Source organism: Equus quagga, chromosome 6 (assembly GCF_021613505.1).
Source record: "Equus quagga isolate Etosha38 chromosome 6, UCLA_HA_Equagga_1.0, whole genome shotgun sequence".
Taxonomy (NCBI): Eukaryota; Metazoa; Chordata; class Mammalia; order Perissodactyla; family Equidae; genus Equus; species Equus quagga.
In genome coordinates, this window is record NC_060272.1 from 120628170 (window position 1) to 120648979 (window position 20810).

The 20810-nt window shown below is 38.0% G+C and overlaps 1 protein-coding gene across 2 annotated transcripts in view; it reads left to right on the top strand.

The window, feature by feature from the left end:
* The window catches only part of FOCAD (focadhesin), a 270438-nt gene that overhangs the window by 32345 nt on the left and 217283 nt on the right, over nt 1-20810 (top strand). For both annotated transcript variants that reach the window (XM_046664479.1, XM_046664480.1), the window contains exons 4-5: nt 679-833; nt 19102-19206. In XM_046664479.1, the coding sequence (XP_046520435.1) occupies nt 679-833; nt 19102-19206 (260 nt within the window). The remainder of the gene's footprint in view (nt 1-678; nt 834-19101; nt 19207-20810) is intronic.

Here is a 20810-nt window from a genome sequence, read left to right on the forward strand (position 1 = left end):
GACGACAGATTGACGGCATGAGAGGAAAAAAGCCTCAGTCGCTTTCTTGGGCAAACCAGTTTTTCTCAGCTTTTCTTGGTAGCCGTGGAACCAGCAGCTTGCTGGTCCCCTGTCCTGCTCCTCTGTCGTCCCTCTGGGCCCACATAAGACGTCAATAAATTGGGGCAGGGACATTGTAGGGGGTGGTGGGGTGCGTGTAGGTGACAGAGGTTGGTGGTAGGAGAGCAGGAACATTTTCTGAAAATATAGTTGCCGTGTAGGGTGTGAAGCATATGTATGATTGGAGTTCAGCATAGAGTAACTGATATGCTGATGTTGTTGGCTTCTGGTTAAATGGCTTGGGTAGAGCACTGTGCTAGAGCCAACTCTGAATTTTGATGCCCTGTTCGTTTTGCTGAGTTGCTCAAGCTCAGGTCATACCTCTCTCTGCAGCCAGCCTTATTTTGCGGTGAAGATACCAGATGAGAGAGAGAGAGAGAGAGTTAATATATCAGAACACATCTATTATCTTTCTTAGAAAACTGACTTTAGTTTATTCTACTAGTGCAGTGACAACAGCAGCATCTTTGTACGGGAAAGCTAGCCTACTGGGAACGAATTACACTTTGATGAACGGCTGGGGCTCTACACGCGTTGCTGCTCCTCAGAAGTATCTTTTAATCACTGGTTTGCTTTCAGACGCCTGCACTGAACTTGCTGTGGGAGAAGTGTTGCAGTGACAACGTCGTGGTTCGGACAGCCTGCTGTGAGGGTCTGGTGGCACTTGTTGCTCAGGAGCACGCTGAGTTCAGCTATGTTCTCAATGGGATACTCAACCTGATTCCATCCACCAGGTACTCTTTCCTTTGTGCTTGATCAGTTAACAATTACGTTTTTAGGAAATAATTCACTGATTTTCCATTAAGGGTCAATATTCACCCTACTTGCCGCTTGTTTTTCTTTCCTTTAAAATGTCGTGCAGTTGATACTTCGTATATGGTGAGAACATGCTAATTTAAACCGTAGTTTTGGAATTTATGGTCATCTGCTGTCCTTAAGTTTTGGGGCTTTACTTAAATTTGTTATTGCTCTTTTTTAATGAAGAAAATAACTAAGTATTTTATAATTCACAATTGCAGTGCAAATTCTATTTCCACGGTGGTAAAGTTTATACACTGTACTGGCAATACTTGGTCAGCCTTTGGCATTGGTGTATGTGTTAGAAAATAATAGCACTGATTTCTTTAAAAGTATTTTGTGATTTAGACATGTCTTTCCCCGATTATTCTAAGTAAACAATGTTTTGTTCTTTGTATTTGTTTGTCATGACCATATTTATTCCACTCATAGACTGAGGATAGTGATGTCACAAGGGATTAAAAGGACCTACTCCATTCTGAGATGGTGAAACAGGACATTCGGTCCATCCCATGGAAGTGAACATTTCTTGTAAAATACTCCCTGAAAAGGAGATGCCACTCTGTGCTTCAAGGAATGGTCTTGATCTATATGCCCTCAATTTTGCCCTTTTTAAATCATTTGGGCTTCTGCCTGCTTCTCCCAACTCTCACCCAGCTCCTGCCTCCTTCTTTGTGGGGTTACTTGTTCTCGCAGTGTTTTTTACTCACCTTTATTGTAGTATCATTTGAGCTGAGTACTTAATCTTTCTTTTCTGCCTGCAGTGGAGAAGGAGTACAACTGTAACCATCAGTCTGTGGAAGATGTCTTCCTGGGCTTGAAGTCTGTTAGGTTAAATAATCTCTGGCCTTAGAAGCTTCCTTCACAGATCTTGTTTTCCCTCACATCATCTCATTGTGTCTTTTGGAACCTTGATTTTTCTTTATATTCTGCTATATTCTGCCTTGTATTCAGTTATGAGTCCAAACCTTCAGTGTAGTAGATATGCCCTTCCCACGCTAGCTCCACCCCTCAACATGCATTCCTGCTGTGAACTCTGTCTCTTGCCATAAACGTGTCCCCTATTCCAGAGCCCTGGCATGTGCTCCACGTCTGCATGGAATGTTCCTTCCCCTTCTCTTTCTGACATCATCTTCTTCATCCTTCAAGGCTCAGCTCAGATGTCACCTTTCCTGCTTAGACACTTTCCTCATCTCAGCTGGCCTACTTGCTCTTTCACAGTATTGTTTTTGTTAACCTGTATTTTTGTATCTAGCACACGCTTTAACAGTTAGTAGATGACCAACTATTTCTGAATAATTAAGGGTTTGATCAGCCTAAAAACTTACGCATTTTCTGTTTTTCTTTGCATCCATGTGCACAAGTGCATATGCGCGCGCACACACACACACACACACCCCTTTAGAAGGATCCTATGTATACCCATAAAAAAGTAGTAGCAGAATATAAAGAAAGTAGTTTGGAGGAGGCTTTTAAAAAGTTAAGTTTTAATGTGTGCCTTTTTTTTCTCACTTGTTGCTTGACTTTAAGCTAGCCAACTGGGTTTTGCCTGTCACTTTTTGTCAGTGCAGTTAATGGTATTTGTTTCCATCTAAATAGTTCTTAAATGCCTTAAAATTCACAAACATAAAACCTACTTGCATTGTGTAGTTGTACAATTTATATTCAAAAGTAAGAGTGTCAGCAGCCAAGGAGGCCAGGGTAATGTTTCTGGCTCTGTAAGGGAGAATTAGGGCGGGTTAGATTATATCTTTAATTCCAGAAGATCATGTTAGAAAATTGTGCTCGTGTGGGATATCCTTCACACGTTAGTATATGTCCATCATCACTATTTAAACTGAAAACCATAAGCTTTACTGATAGTGAATTAGCATGCCATCTGTATATATTATAATTTGCCAGTAACCTTAGATTTCTTTGGATTTAAAAATATATTTTTTGAATAGGCAATACATTCACATGGTAAAAAATTCAAAAGGGTATATGAGGCAAAGTTTCTGTCCTACTCTTGTATCTCAGTTTTTCTCCTCAGAGGGAAAACATCTACCAGGTCTTATTATCTTTTAAAAATGTTGTATGCACATATAACTGAAAATTTATGTATATATTTTTCCTTTTTTAAAAAACAGAATTAGTAGCCTACTATGTATAGTATTCTTTATTTTGCATTTTTTTAGTGAAAAAACATAGCTTGGAGATTATTCTATAACATACATCAGTGCTTTCTAATTTTTTTCCAGCTGCAGAATACTCCTTTGCGTGAATGTGCCATAATTTCCCAATTCTCTATTGATTTCAGTTATTTGTAGTTTCAAACAGTGCTTCAGTGAATAATCTTACACATATAAGTGACCATTAGTTTTCAAGTCTTTGGAAATATGATAAGCTATGGAAGAAAGCCTTGACTTTTACAGTAAGCAACTATAGGAATTTTACCAATTCAAGGATACTGGGGAAAAAATTTTTTTAAGAAGTTTCCCATCTGAGAATGTTCATATTATCTGAATTGGTAGCCATAGGGCGATTAGACAGAGGAGACCCTGAATCTAACCATTTAGTTTTTGAATCAATTTGATTGTGAAATGTGTTATATATGTGCTCAGTTTTCTTTATTGTTGCTAGTAGAGGTAATAATTGTTTGTGTGTCAGAAAACAGAATTTTCTTCATTTGCTTTATTTCAAGTAGCAGAGCTTTGTGGTTTGTGATTACAAAGACTATACTTTGCATTGTTTATGTCTTAAAAAAAGCAAATGACAATCAAATTTAAGAAATTAAATTTAATTTAACTGAAAACAGCAGACCCAAACAGCCTCCTCCTCCAAAAGCTGCTCAGGGAATTTTTTGGGACAGAAAACCATCTTTATCTTTGGGATCTAAGAGCAGAATTGACTTTGTCATTTTCCTGTGCTTCCTGGCTGAGAAGTATTTAAATTTCTACCTGTCTCTAGATTTCTCTTCTTAAAAAAGAGGCTTGTCAGAATCTAGAGGCACCTTGTGAACAAAGCCACACAATGATTGGCCATCTTTGATTTAGAAAAATAATTCTAAAACTTGATGTTTTTGTTTTGGCTACTTACTAGCCTAGCATCCTTTAGGAACAGAGAGAGAGAGGGAGAGGGGCGAGGGAAGAGGGGAGTGGAGAGAAAGGAGAAGGAGAGAGGAAGGGGGGGCGCGGAGGGAGAGAGAGATTGAGATTTAGACAATGTAGCTTCTGGAGCTTTCTCAGCGTTGCAGCAAATGTTGAAAGCTGCAAGGAAAGATGGGAGGGAAAGTCAGTGAGATTGTCTCCTTGCCTTGTAACCTGCTCTTTGGTCCTTTGCAGGTCTAGTCTATGAAATTCCCTTGGAACATGTATGTAAGGCTCCTTACCCCAAACCCAACCCACCAGTGGAGAAACATTGGTCTAAAGCTTGCTACATTGTATAGTCTGATGTTCAAAAAGACTTGACATTTGCAAGGCTCTGCTTGTCTAAACTTCAGGGAGTGGCTGGGAAAGTGTCTGGCTCTGTTTGAGACACTGTTCTCTTCAAAGGAAGAGTTTGATGTCCAAGAGTGTTCTCAGTTCAAAGCTGAGGCAACATGAAACAATTGTAAACTCGTTTTTATAGCTTCTGTAAACAAAGAAATGGATTTAAGAGGTCTAAAATGTTCTTTTAATCAGTAACGAAATTTGAAAAAAAATTAGTCCCTAGGGAGGGTGAAGGAAAGAAGGGGACCACAAAGGAAACACAGTAAGGAAATCATTATCACTAGTTAAATGTGAATTTTGAAATTAACCAAAACTGAAATTAAAGCGAATGATACATAGTAGCATGTGCTTTTCTTGTCCGTTAAGGAACTGCTTGTTTTAAGTTTAGATTGTTTTTGGTTTTGCTGTTTGTTTTTGTTTTTACATTGAATTCATCCTGAGATAAAGATTCCCAAAGCAAGGAGTTTCCCTGTTTTTCTTTCCTTAGATTTTTTCCCCCTTAACTGTGCTAACTTCTAGAAAGCTCGTGCAGCCATTGTTATAGTTGCTTAGTAACCGGATTGTGAATAAAAACCATACTCTCCTGTGGAACCAGGTATTCAGTTTTTGATATTGAGATGTCGTGACAGGCTGTAATTTCAGTTCAACTGCTTCCCCAACCCCCTCTTTTAAAAAATGTGTTTGGTAGGGAGGTTATGCTCTAGATAAACTAGGCTAGCAGTTGATTTCTGTGCCTTTTGTGCTTCCAAACAGGGAATGGATCTGCAATTTGTGTATTTGGGGGAAAATAAAGTGTATTAAGGTATGAGAGATTAAAGTCTATTTTCTGAGATTCCTAAAATCTACTTTTAAATGAAATTTGGCATAAATTATTAAAAACGTGCATAGTGGGTCCTGACTAAAGCTGTTGGATTCAGTAAGTCTTTGATCATGGATTGATGAAGATCGGTTTTGGTAAAATGATTCTGAGAAGTATCTCGATGTAGATTTAGAGTAATCTAGTGAGAAAATTCTTGTCTCTCAGGGTCTTGTCTTTTATTGATGACTTTTTCTGTGGGAAACTTAATTGGCTTTGTTATCATGTAGGAAATGGCTAGCAACTGAGGAGATCTGTATTCTTATCTTGTATTATTGAAGATTTTCTGTACTTTTTAGCTTCTTTTTCTTTATTTTATTTGGCAAGAGAAGAAGAACCAAAGAAGGATGCCTTTATGAGGTTTCCTCTAAGGTTCAAGGAAGACAGTCTTAGCATGCTTTCCTCTGCAGCTGGGTGTCAGAGTATTTTGTCTGAATTTGAGATGGTTTCAGGGTTTATATCTACATCGGTATTATTTCTCATTTCACACAAGTGACAGAATTACTAGACCGTGTCTGTTTCCCCATCTTGTCTTTTAAATATTCCTTTAAGCCTTTTAGCTTGTTTCCAGATGTTCTCCTTCCTTTTTTTCCAATCCTTTTTCTTTAAAATCCCAGAATCTTTCTCAACTTGCAGCTCCTAACCAGAAAAGTGATTCCAGCCACTTTTCTTGTCTGGGACATTCTGCCTTATTTCTTCTTAAGTTAGTTGATCTGGTTGAAGGCTTTGTTTGTCACAAAATCTTTCATTGTAAGAGTCGTGTGTTTATGCTGAGATGTTTCTAGGTGATTTAAGAAAAGTGACTGCCTAGCACATGTTACTTTTATAATGGAAAAATGCTTCAGAAGATATAAGGTTATTTTCTGGTACTTAGAAGCCAAGTGAGTGTGCAGAACTTTCTCAAGCAAAAGCTCAATAGCATTCCATCTCTGAGATTTTTTTCTAGAAGCGTTACTTTTGTCATTTATTCAAGCATGGGTTCCCCAGAAGTGTTTTTTTATTTCTTCCCTCTCTTCCTGGCTCTCTTTGTCTCTCCCTCTCTCTGTCATTTCTCATATAATTTTATAACAGATTTAGAGATGATTTCATCATTAATCTAGTATTTAACATTCTCTTATTTGCTGGTGACTTGCTGTGCTTAAGGCTGACTAATTATCCTTTCCAGTTAAAAAGGGACTCGGTCACATTTGTACTATTTTTTCCCGTGATACCTAAAGATGTCCCCTTTTGGGATATTTGTGTCATTCTCTTCAACTCAAAACATTGTTATTCTGATCCCTGGTCAAAAAATTAGTCTGGGTACTTCCTTGTACTTCATATTTGGAATATTTCAAAAACAAAGAACCAAGCATTAATTGTAGTCTTTCCAGAAGGAGATTGAGCATACATGAGCAGTGTTTAATGTTGTAATCAAATAAACCCCAAACAAAGGAAAACTGATACATGTTATTCATATGCACAATAATAATTCTGCTATTTTTACCTAGTGAAAAGCCATTTGAGGGGATGGTTTTAATAGTATAGTTTGTACAGCTTGACCAAAATTTTTTCTTTTCCTTTTTTTTTTTGGAATATTCAACATCATTATTGACCCATACTCCCTCTCATGGTAAGATGCAGGTCTTGGCTTTATACCCAGTGAAAACTGAGGCTCTATTTTGCATTGTTTCTTGCTGCTGCACTTGTAGCTCAAGCCTGAAGTTTCCTTTGCTCTCTCTTATGAGGGTTCTTGAGTCAGTTCCACTTTTCCTGGCACCCACTCAAGGGAGGACTTATTCCAGGTGATTTTTACTGAAGGGCTTTTGACTGCAGGTTCCTGAGTGTGTTAGGATTCTTTGGGCTACAAGTTACAGAAACTCACTTGGACTAGTTTGAGCATTAAAGGGTGATTTTTGTTTTTTTGATAAACAGCTTGTCTCATGGAACCCAAGAACAGGGATATACCTAGAACTCCAGAAACACTTTGGATACAGGCTGTGTGTTTTTCCTCTCTTTCTGCAGACTGACTTTCTCTGTTTCCTGGTTCACAGGGCACCTGGGTTAACATCTTTCATGTATAATAGACAGCCAGACTGAGACTGGAATTTCTTGGCCACAGTTATAGCTTTCCAAGGGTAAGACCCAGCATGTGTGAGTCTGCCCTACCAGGGACTCTGTATTAGTTTTCTAGGGCTGCTGTAACAATTGGCCACAAACTTGGTGGCTTAAAACAACGGGAATTTATTATTTCACAGTTCTGGAGGCCAGAAGTCTAAACCGCAGTGTGAGCAGGACTGATTTCTTCTGGAGACCGGGAGGATCCATGCTATGCCTCTCTCCTAGCTTCTGACGACTGCCGCCAACCCTTTGTGTTCCTCGGCTTGTGGTTGTATAATTTCAATCTCTGCCTCTTTCTTTTCATGTTCTTCCTCTATGTGTGTCTCTGTGTCTCAAATCCTCCTCTCCTTTCTCTTATGAGGATGCCAGTCGTTGGTTTTAAGGCCTAATCAGGATGGTCTCATCTTGGGATCCTTTAAATTATATCTGCAAAGGCCGTCTTTCCAAAAAGTCACACTCACGGGTACCAGGGGTTAGGACTTAGATGTATCTTTTGGGAGACATAATCTAATCCTCTACAGGCTGTGTCTTCATTATGTGAACATATGTATGCTAGGATCCCTTCTAGAGTAACCATATGAATGGGGAAGGAGATTGGGACACTGTTCCCAAAGAGTCTTCTGTACTGGGATTGTACCTGGGGGAAAGCCATGACTTGGAAATGTCTCTCAGCCTCTCAGCCCAGCTCTAGGTTTGAAACACAATTGTGCTTAAGTGTAAGTGACTGATAGTAGATCTGTGTTGCTCTGACCGGGATAGAGGGAGGAGAGATTGAGTAGTTGGAGCGTTATTGTCAAAGATAACTGATTGTTTTACTATGATGGCAAGATGCCACCAGGTTTTCCATCGTCATCATCCTCTGGAATATTTTTTTGAAACTGTAAATTCTCTCTCCAAACAGCAGTAATGATAGCAACAACCCCTGCCTTGGTTTTCAGGGGAAGGGAGGTAAGAAAGGAAACTAACTTGGAATGTGACACACAAAAATAACCAAGAAAATTTTGGAAAAAATAGGTGTTACAAAGAGGAACTCTTCCTATGACTTTTAAAACTCTTTCTGGAGAATTCTATAAGTAAGTAGAATAATGTTATGAACCCTCATATTCCTGTCACTCAGCCCAACAACCATTAACCCAGGGCTAATCTCGTTTCCTCCATAATCCCATCCACTTCCATCCTGCTCATATTCTTTTGGAGTAAATACCAGACATTGCGTAATTTCTTCTGTAGATATTTAAGTACGTAAGTCTTTTTCAAAAACACAGCAGTAATGTCATTATTACACCTGGATGTACGTGTGTGTGTATCATTTTTTTTAAATGTCCAGTTAGTCTTCAGACATCTCATTACCTCATAATTTTTTTTTTTTTTTTTACAGTTTGAATGATCATCCAAATAAGAGTTGGTCCTTATGTTTTTTATCTCCCTTTTAACCTGTAAGATCTCCCCTCACATTTGTCCGTCTCCCTGTCTCTGTCTCTTTCTCTCCTTACTGTTTGTTGAAGAGATTTGGTTCTTTGCAGTGATTCCCACAATGTGGGTTTTGCTGATGGCATCTCTGTGGTGTGCTTTAACTTATTTCCCTGTATTTTCTGTAAATTGAAAATTTTTTCCAGAAATTTCATGAGATTTAGGTTCAGTTGTTGTTGTTGGGTTCAGATGTCAGAGCAGAGAAGACTTCTTCATAGGTGTAATGTGTTCTTCCATAGGAGGGACGTAATGTCTGAGGGTTTTCTTTTTTCTTGATGTTAGCTGTTGATGCTTGATGGCTAGGTCCATTAATTCCTTAGGAATTTCAAAATGGTGATGTTCTAATTCTATCATTTTTTTTCAGTTATTACATGAAATACTGCTATAAAGAGAACCTTCCCCATATGTACTGTTTGGTTTGCCCAGTAGTACGGTTTGAATAGGAAAGACAGGATATATACATGATTCTTTCTGTTTGTTTACTAAACTTCAAAATAATGTTTTTTTCTTTTTTTTAGCATACTTCAGTGTTGACCAGTTAGATTTTATTTTGTAGAGAAATATAGTGAGCTCATGGAGTTAACCATAATTGATGTATTTCAGTCCTCTTTCCTCTTTTTTTTATTTTACTTTATTTTTTTTGAGGAAGAGTGGCCCTGTGCTAACATCTGCCACCAATCCTCCTCTTTTTGCTGAATAAGATTGGCCCTGAGCTAACATCTGTGCCCATCTTCCTCTATTTTATATGTGGGATGCCTGCCACAGCATGGCTTGGTATGCAGTGTGTAGGTTCGCACCTGGGGTCTGAACCGGTGAACCCTGGGCCACGGAAGCAGAGCATGCGAACTTGACCATTACGCCCCCAGGCCAGCCCCCTCTTCCCTCTTTTTTAAAATTCATTTTTGAGAGTCTATTTTGGGCCCACTTTTTAGAAGCAGCTAGAGAGAGAGAGAGAAATTTAAGTAAAGTTCAAGTCCTATGGCGGGGTAATGATTTTCATATATAACAAATGAATTCAGAAGAGTGAAAGAAAATAGCATCTTCCAAAGGGGACTTCTTGCATCTGCTCTGATAACCATCTAATAGTGCTAGAACTCTCTTAGGAGTTAATTTGCAGTGTGGTGAATTTGGCTGCGTGGTGGGCAGTCTTCAACACAGTAGTTCAATCTCTATTTACCAGGCTGAATATTTGTCTTTTACTTTTTCTATCAGGAGTCTTAAGTTGGTTTTAATGTTGTAAGTACATGGATTAAGATGTATTTAAAAAAAAAGCTCCAACATAAAACACCTGCCTCCCTTCCCCCAACAGGCTTATTTCATTGCCTGATAATATAAAGGGTATTATATTAATTTTATCTTCCCAGTGTTTGCAAATCCCTTGTTTGCTAAACGTGCAATACCTGAAATGAAAGGCCTATAACCACAACTCGTAATACCATTCATATTAGTTTATTTAGTAATAAACTAAATGAGAAATTTAATAATAAGGATATCAGATACTATAATTTCAATCTGCATATGTAAAATCATGTAATTATAGAACTAGAAATTACCTTCAGAGGTCACCTCTGTGGCTAAGTGAGACATAGACAGTACCTAGCTGTCTTCTATCCATCTATCCATCTACTAGTGAAACGTATTTCTTGAATATCTCCTTATCCCTGTGCTGGGTGCTGTGATATCTCAGTGAAGAAAGCACACATAGTTGTTGCAATTGCGATGCTTTTGGTTTAGAGGGAGAGATTGCCATAATCTTAGTTGCCCAATTATATATTAAATACATTCAGACAAAGTCCACTGTGCTGGGAGTGCCTTTAATATGGGAGTCTGACCTCATCATGGAGGTTAAGGGAGGCTTTCCTGACAAAGTAACACCTAAGATAATACTGAAGAATGAATAGAACTTATCTAGGCGAATAGGAGAGGGCAGAACTTTCCGCTTATAGGAAATGCATGTGCCGGCTCCCTGTAGTGGGAGGGAAGATGGCCAGTAGGAAGGCCTGAAAGAATGCCAGGAACAAGGAGAGAAGTTTGAGACCAAGCTGGGAAGGTAGGTAGGGACCAGACAGTGTAGGTCATGGTGGCTGATCTTGAAGATTTGAGGTGCAGAGGGAATTTATTGAAGTGTCTTATCTAGTGACTATCAGTGGTTTCAAAAATTCCTATTCTGGAGCCGGCCCTGATGGCCTAGGGGTTCAAGTTCAGCATGCTCCACTTTTGTGGCCTGGGTTCGATTCCCGGGCACAGAACCACACCACTCGTCCTTCAATAGCCATGCTGTGGTGGTGGTTCACATAGAAGAACTAGAAGGACTTACAACTAGAACATACAACTATGTACTGGGGCTTTGAGGAGAAAAAAAAAGAGGAAGATTAGTAACAGATGTTAGCTCAGAGTGAATCTTCCTTAGCAAAAAGAAGAAAAACATTCCTACTCTGGCTGTGATATGAAGATAACATTAAGTGTTGGGTTTGGGATAGGTAGATATCTATGTGATGAATTTAGGTGGCTGTTACTGGAGTTCAGGGGAGGGATGTTGATTGCTTGCACCAGAGATGGAGGGTGGTAAATGGATTTGTGAGATAGTTAGGGGGTGAAGCATTTGAGGTGGATTGCATATGAGGATAACTGAAAGGGATATGTCAAAGGTGACTCCCTGATTTCTGGCTTGCCTGACAGGTAGATAGGGAACATTAGAAGACCAGGTGTGTGGGAAGAGCCTGAATTTGGTTTTGGACATTTTGAATTTGAGGCACAATTCAGACATCGAAGTGGGAATGTTTAGTAGGCAGCTGGATATGCCGTTTTTGGAAATGATATCCCCTGAACACATTATACTGTGAATAAGTGTCATAATATCTAATCAGATCTTTTCTGCCCTGATTAAAGTCTTTACCTTAATTTGTGAAATAACTCTTCTGTGTATCTGTGTACCTCAAACACAGACAGCCTGCTTGTCAAAGGGCTAATTCCAGTTCCCAAAAATGTTCCTCAGAAGTCTTCTTTCTCTGACTTGTTTTTGTGTCTGTGCTAAACTGTGGCTGAAGACAGGTTCTGAATAAACGACACTGGCTATTTCATTGTTTATTTAAATTTATGCTCATGCTGTCTATCTAGGAGATCAGATTTAATCTTCTATTTATGTTCAGAGACTCCTTCCTCACTTTGAGATTACAAACCTTTTTTTCCTTTTTTCACTAATAGAAAATGAAAGTAGTGTGTACTTTTTTGAAAACTCAAACAATGGCACTTGTAGATAATGAAAGCAGAAAGTGGTAAAACTTTTCCTTTTTATTATCTTCTCTTTCTTTTCTTGTTTTTTTAAAATTCACTTTCTCATTGGGCCCTGAAGAAAACTAGGAAGTGGCAGTACTGGAAATGCTCAGGGCTGCAGGGTGTCTCAGAGGTTCCTCCCAGTCTTAGTCTTGGTTCCCTCTGGAATAGAGAGAAAGCTTGGGTGATCTGAAATCAGATCCAGACGCACAGAATCAGGGACGAGCTAATTGCAGTGAAATTGGAGTCCCATTTCTAGATGTATAAAAAAGTATCTATGAATGCATACATTAAGTGTTTTAAAATTGGATATTCTATTTATATGTTTATTGTTCTAAAACTTGCTTTTTTCCACTTAATATGTGTTGGACATCTTTCCATAGATCTGTTTACATCCTTGTGAATGGCCGCAGAGTATTTACAATGTGGGTATATCATATTTTAACTCTTTCTCTGTGGATAAACATACGTCTTTTTCTTCCTTTTTTTTTTTTTTTTAAAGATTTTATCTTTTCCTTTTTCTCCCAAAGCCCCCCAGTACATAGTTGTATATTTTTAGTTGTGGGTCCTTCTGGTTGTGGCATGTGCGATGCCACCTGTACATGGCCATGTCTGCACCCAGGATCCGAACTGGCGAAACTCTGGGCTGCTGCAGCGGAGTGCGCGAACTTAACCACTCGGCTATGGGGCCGGCCCATTTCTTCCATTTTTTTTAAAGATAACAAATAGAGTGTAATATTTTATTCTGGGTATATGTAAGGGCATTTCTATAGGCTGGGTTCTTAGTAGCAGAGTTTATGGGAAAAAGGGTATGTGCATTTAAAATTTTTATGGATATTGCCAAATTGCTCTCCATAAAGGCTTAACCAATGTATGTTCAACATGGAAGTGCTTATGTCCTCATTCACTCATTGACACCTGTTATCATGAATCTTAATTCTTCTGTGATTTGCTTATCTATATTCTCTGCTCATTTTTCTATTATATGATTTGCCTGATTTTGTTGCTTTTCTTGTTTTATGGATATTAATCCTTTGTTTGTCATATGTGTTGTAAATATTTCATCTCAGACTATCTCTTATATTAACTTTATGTTTTGTCTCCCCTGAAAACCCTCCCCACTAACTTTGCTAGAACTATCTGGAATTTTAGATACAGATTGTCTTTTTTTGGTTCTTTTTTCACATTTCTCCATCAAATCCTCTCTTAACAATTGCTTTAATCTTTTTTTTTTTTTTTGAGGAGGATTAGTCCTGAGCTAACATCTGCTGCCAATCCTCTTTTTTTTTTGCTGAGGAAGACTGGCCCTGAGCTGACATCTGTGTGCATCTTCCCCTGCTTTATAAGTGGGATGCCTTCCACAGCCTTGCATAGGTCTGCACCTGGGATTTGAACAGGCGAACCCCAGGCTGCCAAAGCGGAACGTGCACACTTAACTGCTGCACCACTGGGCTGGCCCTTGCATTATAGCCATATTTGAAAAATATTAAAGACTTGATTGTAAGTTCTTCTGGTATTCTTTCTGATCAAAGTTCTTTGTAGTCTACATCTTTTATTTCTTCAATTCTCTCTTATGCTTTATCTTAAAAAAATAATAGCTTTATTGATATATAATTCACATATTATAAAATCACCCTTTTAAAGTATACAACTCAGTAGTTTTTAGTATATTTACAAAGCTGTGCAGTCATCATGCATTGTCTTTTAACTGGAGAACTTCTTTAGGAAAAGTTTTCAGAATATTATGTCTGAAGATATTTCTTTTGTCTTCATACATTCATCTCAGTCTTTTGGGGGGGGTAGGTTTATTAAGTTGTATAATTCCATATACTTTGTTTCATTGACTGTTACGAATGAGAATTCTGATGCCAAATTAGAAATGATGTCCGTCTAATGGTCTTTATTTTATAGCTTTCATTTTACAAAATCTAGAAGGATTTTCTTTTTCATAGGATTTTCTTTTTATCTTTAGAGTTGAGAAATGTCTGCAATCAATGTTTTTAGCTATCTTGCCTAGCACTTTGTAGCCATTTCAATTTGAAGACTTAAGTCCAGTGAGATTTTCTTTTACCCTATCTTTGAACTTTTGCTTCTCCAGTAGTTATGTTTTCTTCTAATTCATTACTTTGATTTTCAGCACTATTGAAACTATTAAACCTCTTTCTGCAATCATACAGAATTCAATAAAAAATATTAATTTTATAAAAGTAGATCTCAGATGCAGAGTAACAATGGCTTGAAAACAAGAAAAAGAGTTTTGTCAGGAGAGGTGGAAAATATTAGGAGTTAGGGTGGGTATAGAGTTAGTTTTAGGCACACTTGAGGCTTCATCATTCATTAACTCTAAGTCTTGTATTTGCATAGCCTCATTTGTAAAGAGTAAAAACAGTTGTAATCTTTATAGTATAGTTACGTGTATTAGATTCTCACAACTTTTTGAAAAAATAACCAGATACTTCACTGACATACTCTTATTTATTCTTTAAAACAACACAAGAACTGGGCTTGTTATCGTGATTCTAGGCTGCACAGATGAGGATGTTGAGGCTCCCAGGCATTAAGCGGTTTGCCTCTTGTTCCCTAGCTAATTAGAATTAAAGCAAGGATTTAAGTAAAAATTAATCTGAAACCATTTCTCTAAACCCACGTGAAATATTTAAATAATTTAAATAATTATTCAGTTGAATTTACGGCGAATGTGTTACTGTTTGCATGGATCTGTATGTGATTCGATTAATGCTATCATCTTTCAGAAATTATCTATTCATGCTACACTCTTGCTAAAAATATAGTACAGACTCAGTTATCCACACAGTAAAATCTGGATCCATAAATAAGACCAAGCAAGACCTAACTTAAGGTTAAAAAACTGGACATCATTTATCAGCCTCAGTGGTTCTGTGAACTCCTGGAATTCAGTGCAGATACAATGGATGTGCTTTTCCTTGTGATTCTGCTGCTTTCATAAAGGGGCGAGTGACCCAAATTGGTTAAAAATCGTAGGTCTGTTATCTGTCCTCTCCAAAACTAGTCGTGACAAATAAATCATTACATATGGGAAACCAATATAGTTTCACGTGCAAAAAAGGATTATTTAATGAATCCATATTTCTTGAAAGAAATTCAGTCACAAATTCAATCAACACTGATCATCTAAAATGAGCACCATTTGAACTAATCGTTAGGCCCAGGGAGTGGGCTTATGTTGTTACTCGGTGAGTCCTGGACTTTCTCCAGCTGTATATAAATGGAGTCGCTTTAGCTTAAATCAGACGTTAGAGCTGATTTCCAGTTGCATAAATGTTGAAGGCTGGAAGACAAGGAGGCTTCTGAACATGTAGAGACTGACCCTCTCACCAAGGCAAACCAGAGGAGACGCCCCCCCATGATAAGTCTGGGTTAGATACTGAAATCTAGGAACTGCTTATTCAGTGATGATGAGAATTTATCCACTAAATATAGCTACAGACCTGAGATTTCATGGTCTCGTTTAACATGGAAGCACAGGCCTGGGTCAGAGCCTTAGGGGTTTGTATCATCTTGAGGAAATAACTTTCAAAAAGCAAGCCTGCAACCCTGAGGACTGTTGAGTTAGCCTTGGTGAATTTATATATTTGGAGAAGTCAGGTCTCACTGAAGCTCTGAGGAGCCTCTGTAAACTGCTCTCTATGACTGAGGCTGGACATTCACACGTAGGACTAGATTCTTGATAAATTGGCTATAGAACAGTTGTGATTTCTATCTCCAGGTCTTTGTAAAGGAAAGTGTGAAGAATTGTGAAGAGCTGGAGGATATACTGGAAGATACCATTCCTTAAAGTCTAGGCTCCTCAGCTACAGAATGGTTCTGAGTCTGTAAAAGTGAATGGTGTGAAGAATTGCGAAGCAGGAATTTATTGTGAAAGTTTGGATGTTGAGATGTCTTCTTCCTAAGCTTCAGAGGAAGAGGATTCTAGAAACTCAGTATCAATAGAGAAGGTTCTCAGAAGAATCTGAGCAGTCCCAAAGGAAGAAAACAAGCCAATACCTCTATTCCAAAGAGGGCTCCAAGAGATGCCATGCAGCAGATCTTATTAAGACAACTACAGTTCATTCCAATTTTTTATTTGTTTTTTAAATTTATTTACTTTACTTTTTTTTTTTTTTTTTGACGAAGATTAGCCCTTAGCTAACATCCACCACCAGTCCTCCTCTTTTTGCTGAGGAAGATTGGCCTGGAGCTAATACCCTTGCCCATTTTCCTCTACTTTATATGTGGGACACCTGCCACCACATGGCTTGATTAGTGATTCGTGAGTCCACACCCGGGATCCAAACCAGTGAACCCTGGGCCACTGAAGCAGAGCACGCGAATTTAACCGCTGTGCCACTGGGCTGGCCCTTCATTCCAATTTTTAAAAAATTTACTCTTTAATTTTTATTGAGTCACAATGAGATTAACCGACCATATTGTTGGTCAAAATAAAGTACTGTGGAATTGACACCATACCAATGTAGGGTGTGCCAGAAAAGCTAAATCTGTTTGACATCCATAACAGAATACACACGGGAGAGAGAATCTTAGGGGAAAGCTTCATGCAGTGTTGAGACCTCTGTGTTCATCGGAGGATCCACACAGGAGAGAACCCACACATGTGGTATCTGTTACAAAAGATTCATTCCCAGGTCTACATGGCATGGTCATAAGAAGATCCATATGAAAGAGAAAACATACTGTTGTAAAGATTGTGGAAAATGCTTCAACTACAAGAGAAACCAAACTAAACCATATGAGTGTCTCCAGTAGTGCTGTGGAACAGAAATATAATGTGAGCCACATATGTAATTCAAAATCTTCTAGTAGCCACATTAAAAAGTAAAAACAAACAGATGACATTAATTTTAATAATGTATTTTATGTAACTCCATTTATCAAAAATATTATTTCAACATGTAACCAATATAAAAAATATACTTGATATTTTCCATTCTTTTTTGTGTCTTAACTCTTTTAAATCCAGCGTGTATTTTATTCTTACAGCGCATCTCAGTTTGGATCAGCCACATTATAAGTGCTCAGTAGCCACGTATGGCTATTGGTTAACATGGTGGACAGTGTGGCCAAACCTCTTGTCAGTTGGAAAACTTTAAATGCCATAAAAGAGTATACTCAATAACGCCTGACATAATTGTACCAAATGGTACCAATATAAAGTCCAAGTCTTGTCCTAGCCCCAAAACAAAGTTAACGGTGATTTGTAACCTGCTTTATTCTGGATAGTAAATGATATAATACATGTTAAACACTTAGCTTACAATAGGTGCTCCTAAATGTTAACAACCATGACTAAAAAATAATTACTTTTTTCCATTTAACAATTATTTTTTAAAGATTTTATTTTTCCTTTTTCTCCCCAGAGCCCCCCAGTACCTAGTTGTGTATTTTCAGTTGTGGGTCCTTCTAGTTGTGGCGTGTGGGATGACCCCTCAGCATGGCTTGATGAGCCACGGTGCCATGTCCGTGCCCAGGATTTGAACCAGTGAAACCCTGGGCCGCCAAATTGGAGTGCGTGAACTTAACCATTTGGCCATGGGGCTGGCCTCTAACAGTTTTTTCAAAAATTTCTAAGATTTCTTTCTAGTTCCCAGGGAGATCTTTATTTAAAAAGGCTAATTTCTGACAACATGGATGAAGCTGGGGGGCATTATGCTAGTGAAATAGGTCAGACAGAGAAAGATGAATACTGTATGGAATCACTTATATGTGGAATCTAAAAAAAAAAAGTCAAACTCATAGAAACTGAGAATAAAATGGTAGTTCTGGCCGGGGCTGGAGGGGTAGAGGAAATGGAGAGAGGTTGGTCAAAGGGTACAAACTTCCAGTTATAAGATGAGTAAGTTCTGAGAATCTAATGTACAGCATGTTGACTATAGTTAACAATACTGTATTGTACAGTTGAAGTGTTCTATGAGAGTAGATCTTAAGCATTCTCACCAAAAAAAAAAAAAAATCATCATTCAATAAATGATACCAGGACAATTATTTAACTATATACCAAATATATTCCAAAGTAATTAAATTAAAGTATAAAATCAATAAAGGACTGGAAACAGGTATTGTCATAAATTGGGGGAATGTGAGTTGACTGGGAACCTGCAATGTCAGGGGGACCACTGATGCCTCCTTGCTCTCCTCTGCCTGCTTCCCCTGTTTTCTACGTGCCCCACGATTGGTAGGGGACAGGGTTAGAGGAAGAGAGGCAAGAGTCCTACTTCACTGGCATCACTGTGGTTCTTTCTTGGCTATTGCAATAAAAAAAAGTAACCATATGAGGTCATGGATGTATTAATTAACTTGATTATGGCCATTATTTCACAATGTATGCATATTCATGTTGTATATTTGAAATATATTGCAACAGTATTTGTCAATTTTCCCTCAGTAAAACTGGAAAAAATCTCCTAACAAAAATTTAATAAGTAGGGGAAAAAATGAAAAGAGCAGGCTGTTCTTCTTTTTGATATATTGTCCTCCTACCTCTTACAGAGAGTAAGGAAAAAATTTGACGTTCTACTCCCCACTCCCATTAACTTTGTTTTAATGGGGGTTATTTGTTTTGATTGGTCCCCTGACCGACTCTTTTGAATGGCTGATCCATTTCATACGTCTGGTTATTATTCATGTTCTGCTAATATTTGTAAATGAAGGACTTGATTATTCAGTATGGGTCACTGATGTGGTCCCTGCCTGCAATTTTGTGGGCTAATGTTTGTTTCTTTCTGATTGATTTTCCCCCAAGTGTGTGTAGGGAGGTGGTTGAAAGGTTGGTGGTTTGATTCTTCAGCTCTGCTTCTCCTCCTTTAAACGTGTTGGTTGGGAGCTGTCCACTTGTAGGCCTCTTCTTGGCTGTGCTGTAGAAACAGCTGGGTGCGTGTAGGTGGCTACTGTGCAGTATGGGTGTGAGTGTTCCAATTATTTAAAAATGGCAGGATTAAGTGCCTGATTAGAATATTTACTTTATGTCTATAACACTTAACATGTTGTTATATTTCTTTACAGGAATACACATGGCTTGATAAAAGCCATTATGAAATTATTACAAATACAAGCTCTTAAGGAAGGACAGGGTGGGGAGAAGAATATTCAGGATATATATAATATTAGGTAAGCCTTTGCTCCTTTCTTTAAAAGTTTTTGTGTGTGTGTGAATTGTTGACTAAGTTATGAACTGAGAGATGCTAATCCATTAAGAATTAATTATTTAATTCAACAGTGATTTTGGGTCTTGACCTCTCAGGAGGTTACTATTTCAAAGATTCTAAGGATTGAGATAGAGTTGACAACATGTTGAGTTTCACCAATGTGGGTTTTATTTAGGGTTGCTTCCTTGGAATTGAAATCTGTTACCCAAAATTCAGGTCATTCTTTTGCTGTCGGATATATAACCATCTTTCCAATACTATGAAAACTGAAGAGTTCATCGAGCAAATGTACTTAAAGCAGAGGGGGGTTTAGGTTAGGAGGGAGGGTAGACTTCCTCACTATATGAAGTAATAAGAGACTATCCAAAGGTTGTCACCCAGGACAAGGTCAGTAGGTAGGAGCATTGATTTACCTTTTCTTTGTCATCTATAGAATGTAATATGGTAGAATTATTTTAAAAGGAAAATACACACAGCAACAATTACAGTAAAATGCATTGGCTTCTTTGTGGGGGAGTTGTGGACAAGGGAGGGTACCATACTTACTTGTGAAGGTGACCTTGTCTATTGCCTTAAACATCCCAGAAAGCCATTTCTTAAGAGAGGAGCAGAGGACCTCAGAAGATGCCATGTAATCAGTGTATATTGTCCTAGGGACTCTGTTCAGTGATGCATCCAGAATGTGTCTGTTTCATAGGAATGAGAACATGGGATCAGAAACAAGGGCACAGGTTCACAGGGGAAAATGGCTTACACAGGTTATGGCAATCCAACAGGGAAAGTAAATCAGATACTTGTGAACCATCATTGGCTTGAGCATAGAGCACCTGCTGTTTTGAGCATTTGACACCACAGCTATCAGAAGCTGTGAGAGAGTCTCTCCAAAATACATAGTGGTACCTCTTATTTGTGTATATCTATAGTGCTTTCCTTTCGAGAAGAAGTAAACAATGGCTCATGTATTGCAATGATATTTCCTGAAATTTTAGGGCTATTTATGATCTCTTTTATTTTTATGGTACATTTGCAAGAGTTTCTTGTGCCAATTTTTTTGAACAATGTCTGATTTGCATTCTGTATACATTTTTCTTAACATCTGTTTTGAATGTCTTCATAGATACAGAAAAGTTGGAAGAATGTAGTACAATGGATTAATAAATTCATTGTTAACTTCTTAGTTAACCCAGTTTATTTTTAAGTAGGTGGCACAAAAGGAAAATTATTTATTTGAAAATACTGTGGAAACTTGGGGTGTGCAGGGTAAACTTTTCCAAATTGATAAGTATGCTTTTCTTTTTTTTAACACGATGTGGTTTGTGATACAAAGTTTTCATTTCAGGTTTCTCCTCCATCCATTACCTTGACCAGAATTGAACCTAAGGAGCAGATGAGCTCATCTTAATGTTTCTAAATGAGTCATGTAAACATCTGCATTTTTTCTCATTTTTAAAAGAAATTCAGAGTCTTGGGCCAGAGATCCAGGACAGAAAATAATTCCATTTCGTTGTTGTTCAGTGGGGGCTATTTACTTATTTTAAAATAGGAAAGTTACTGAAATTTTTAATT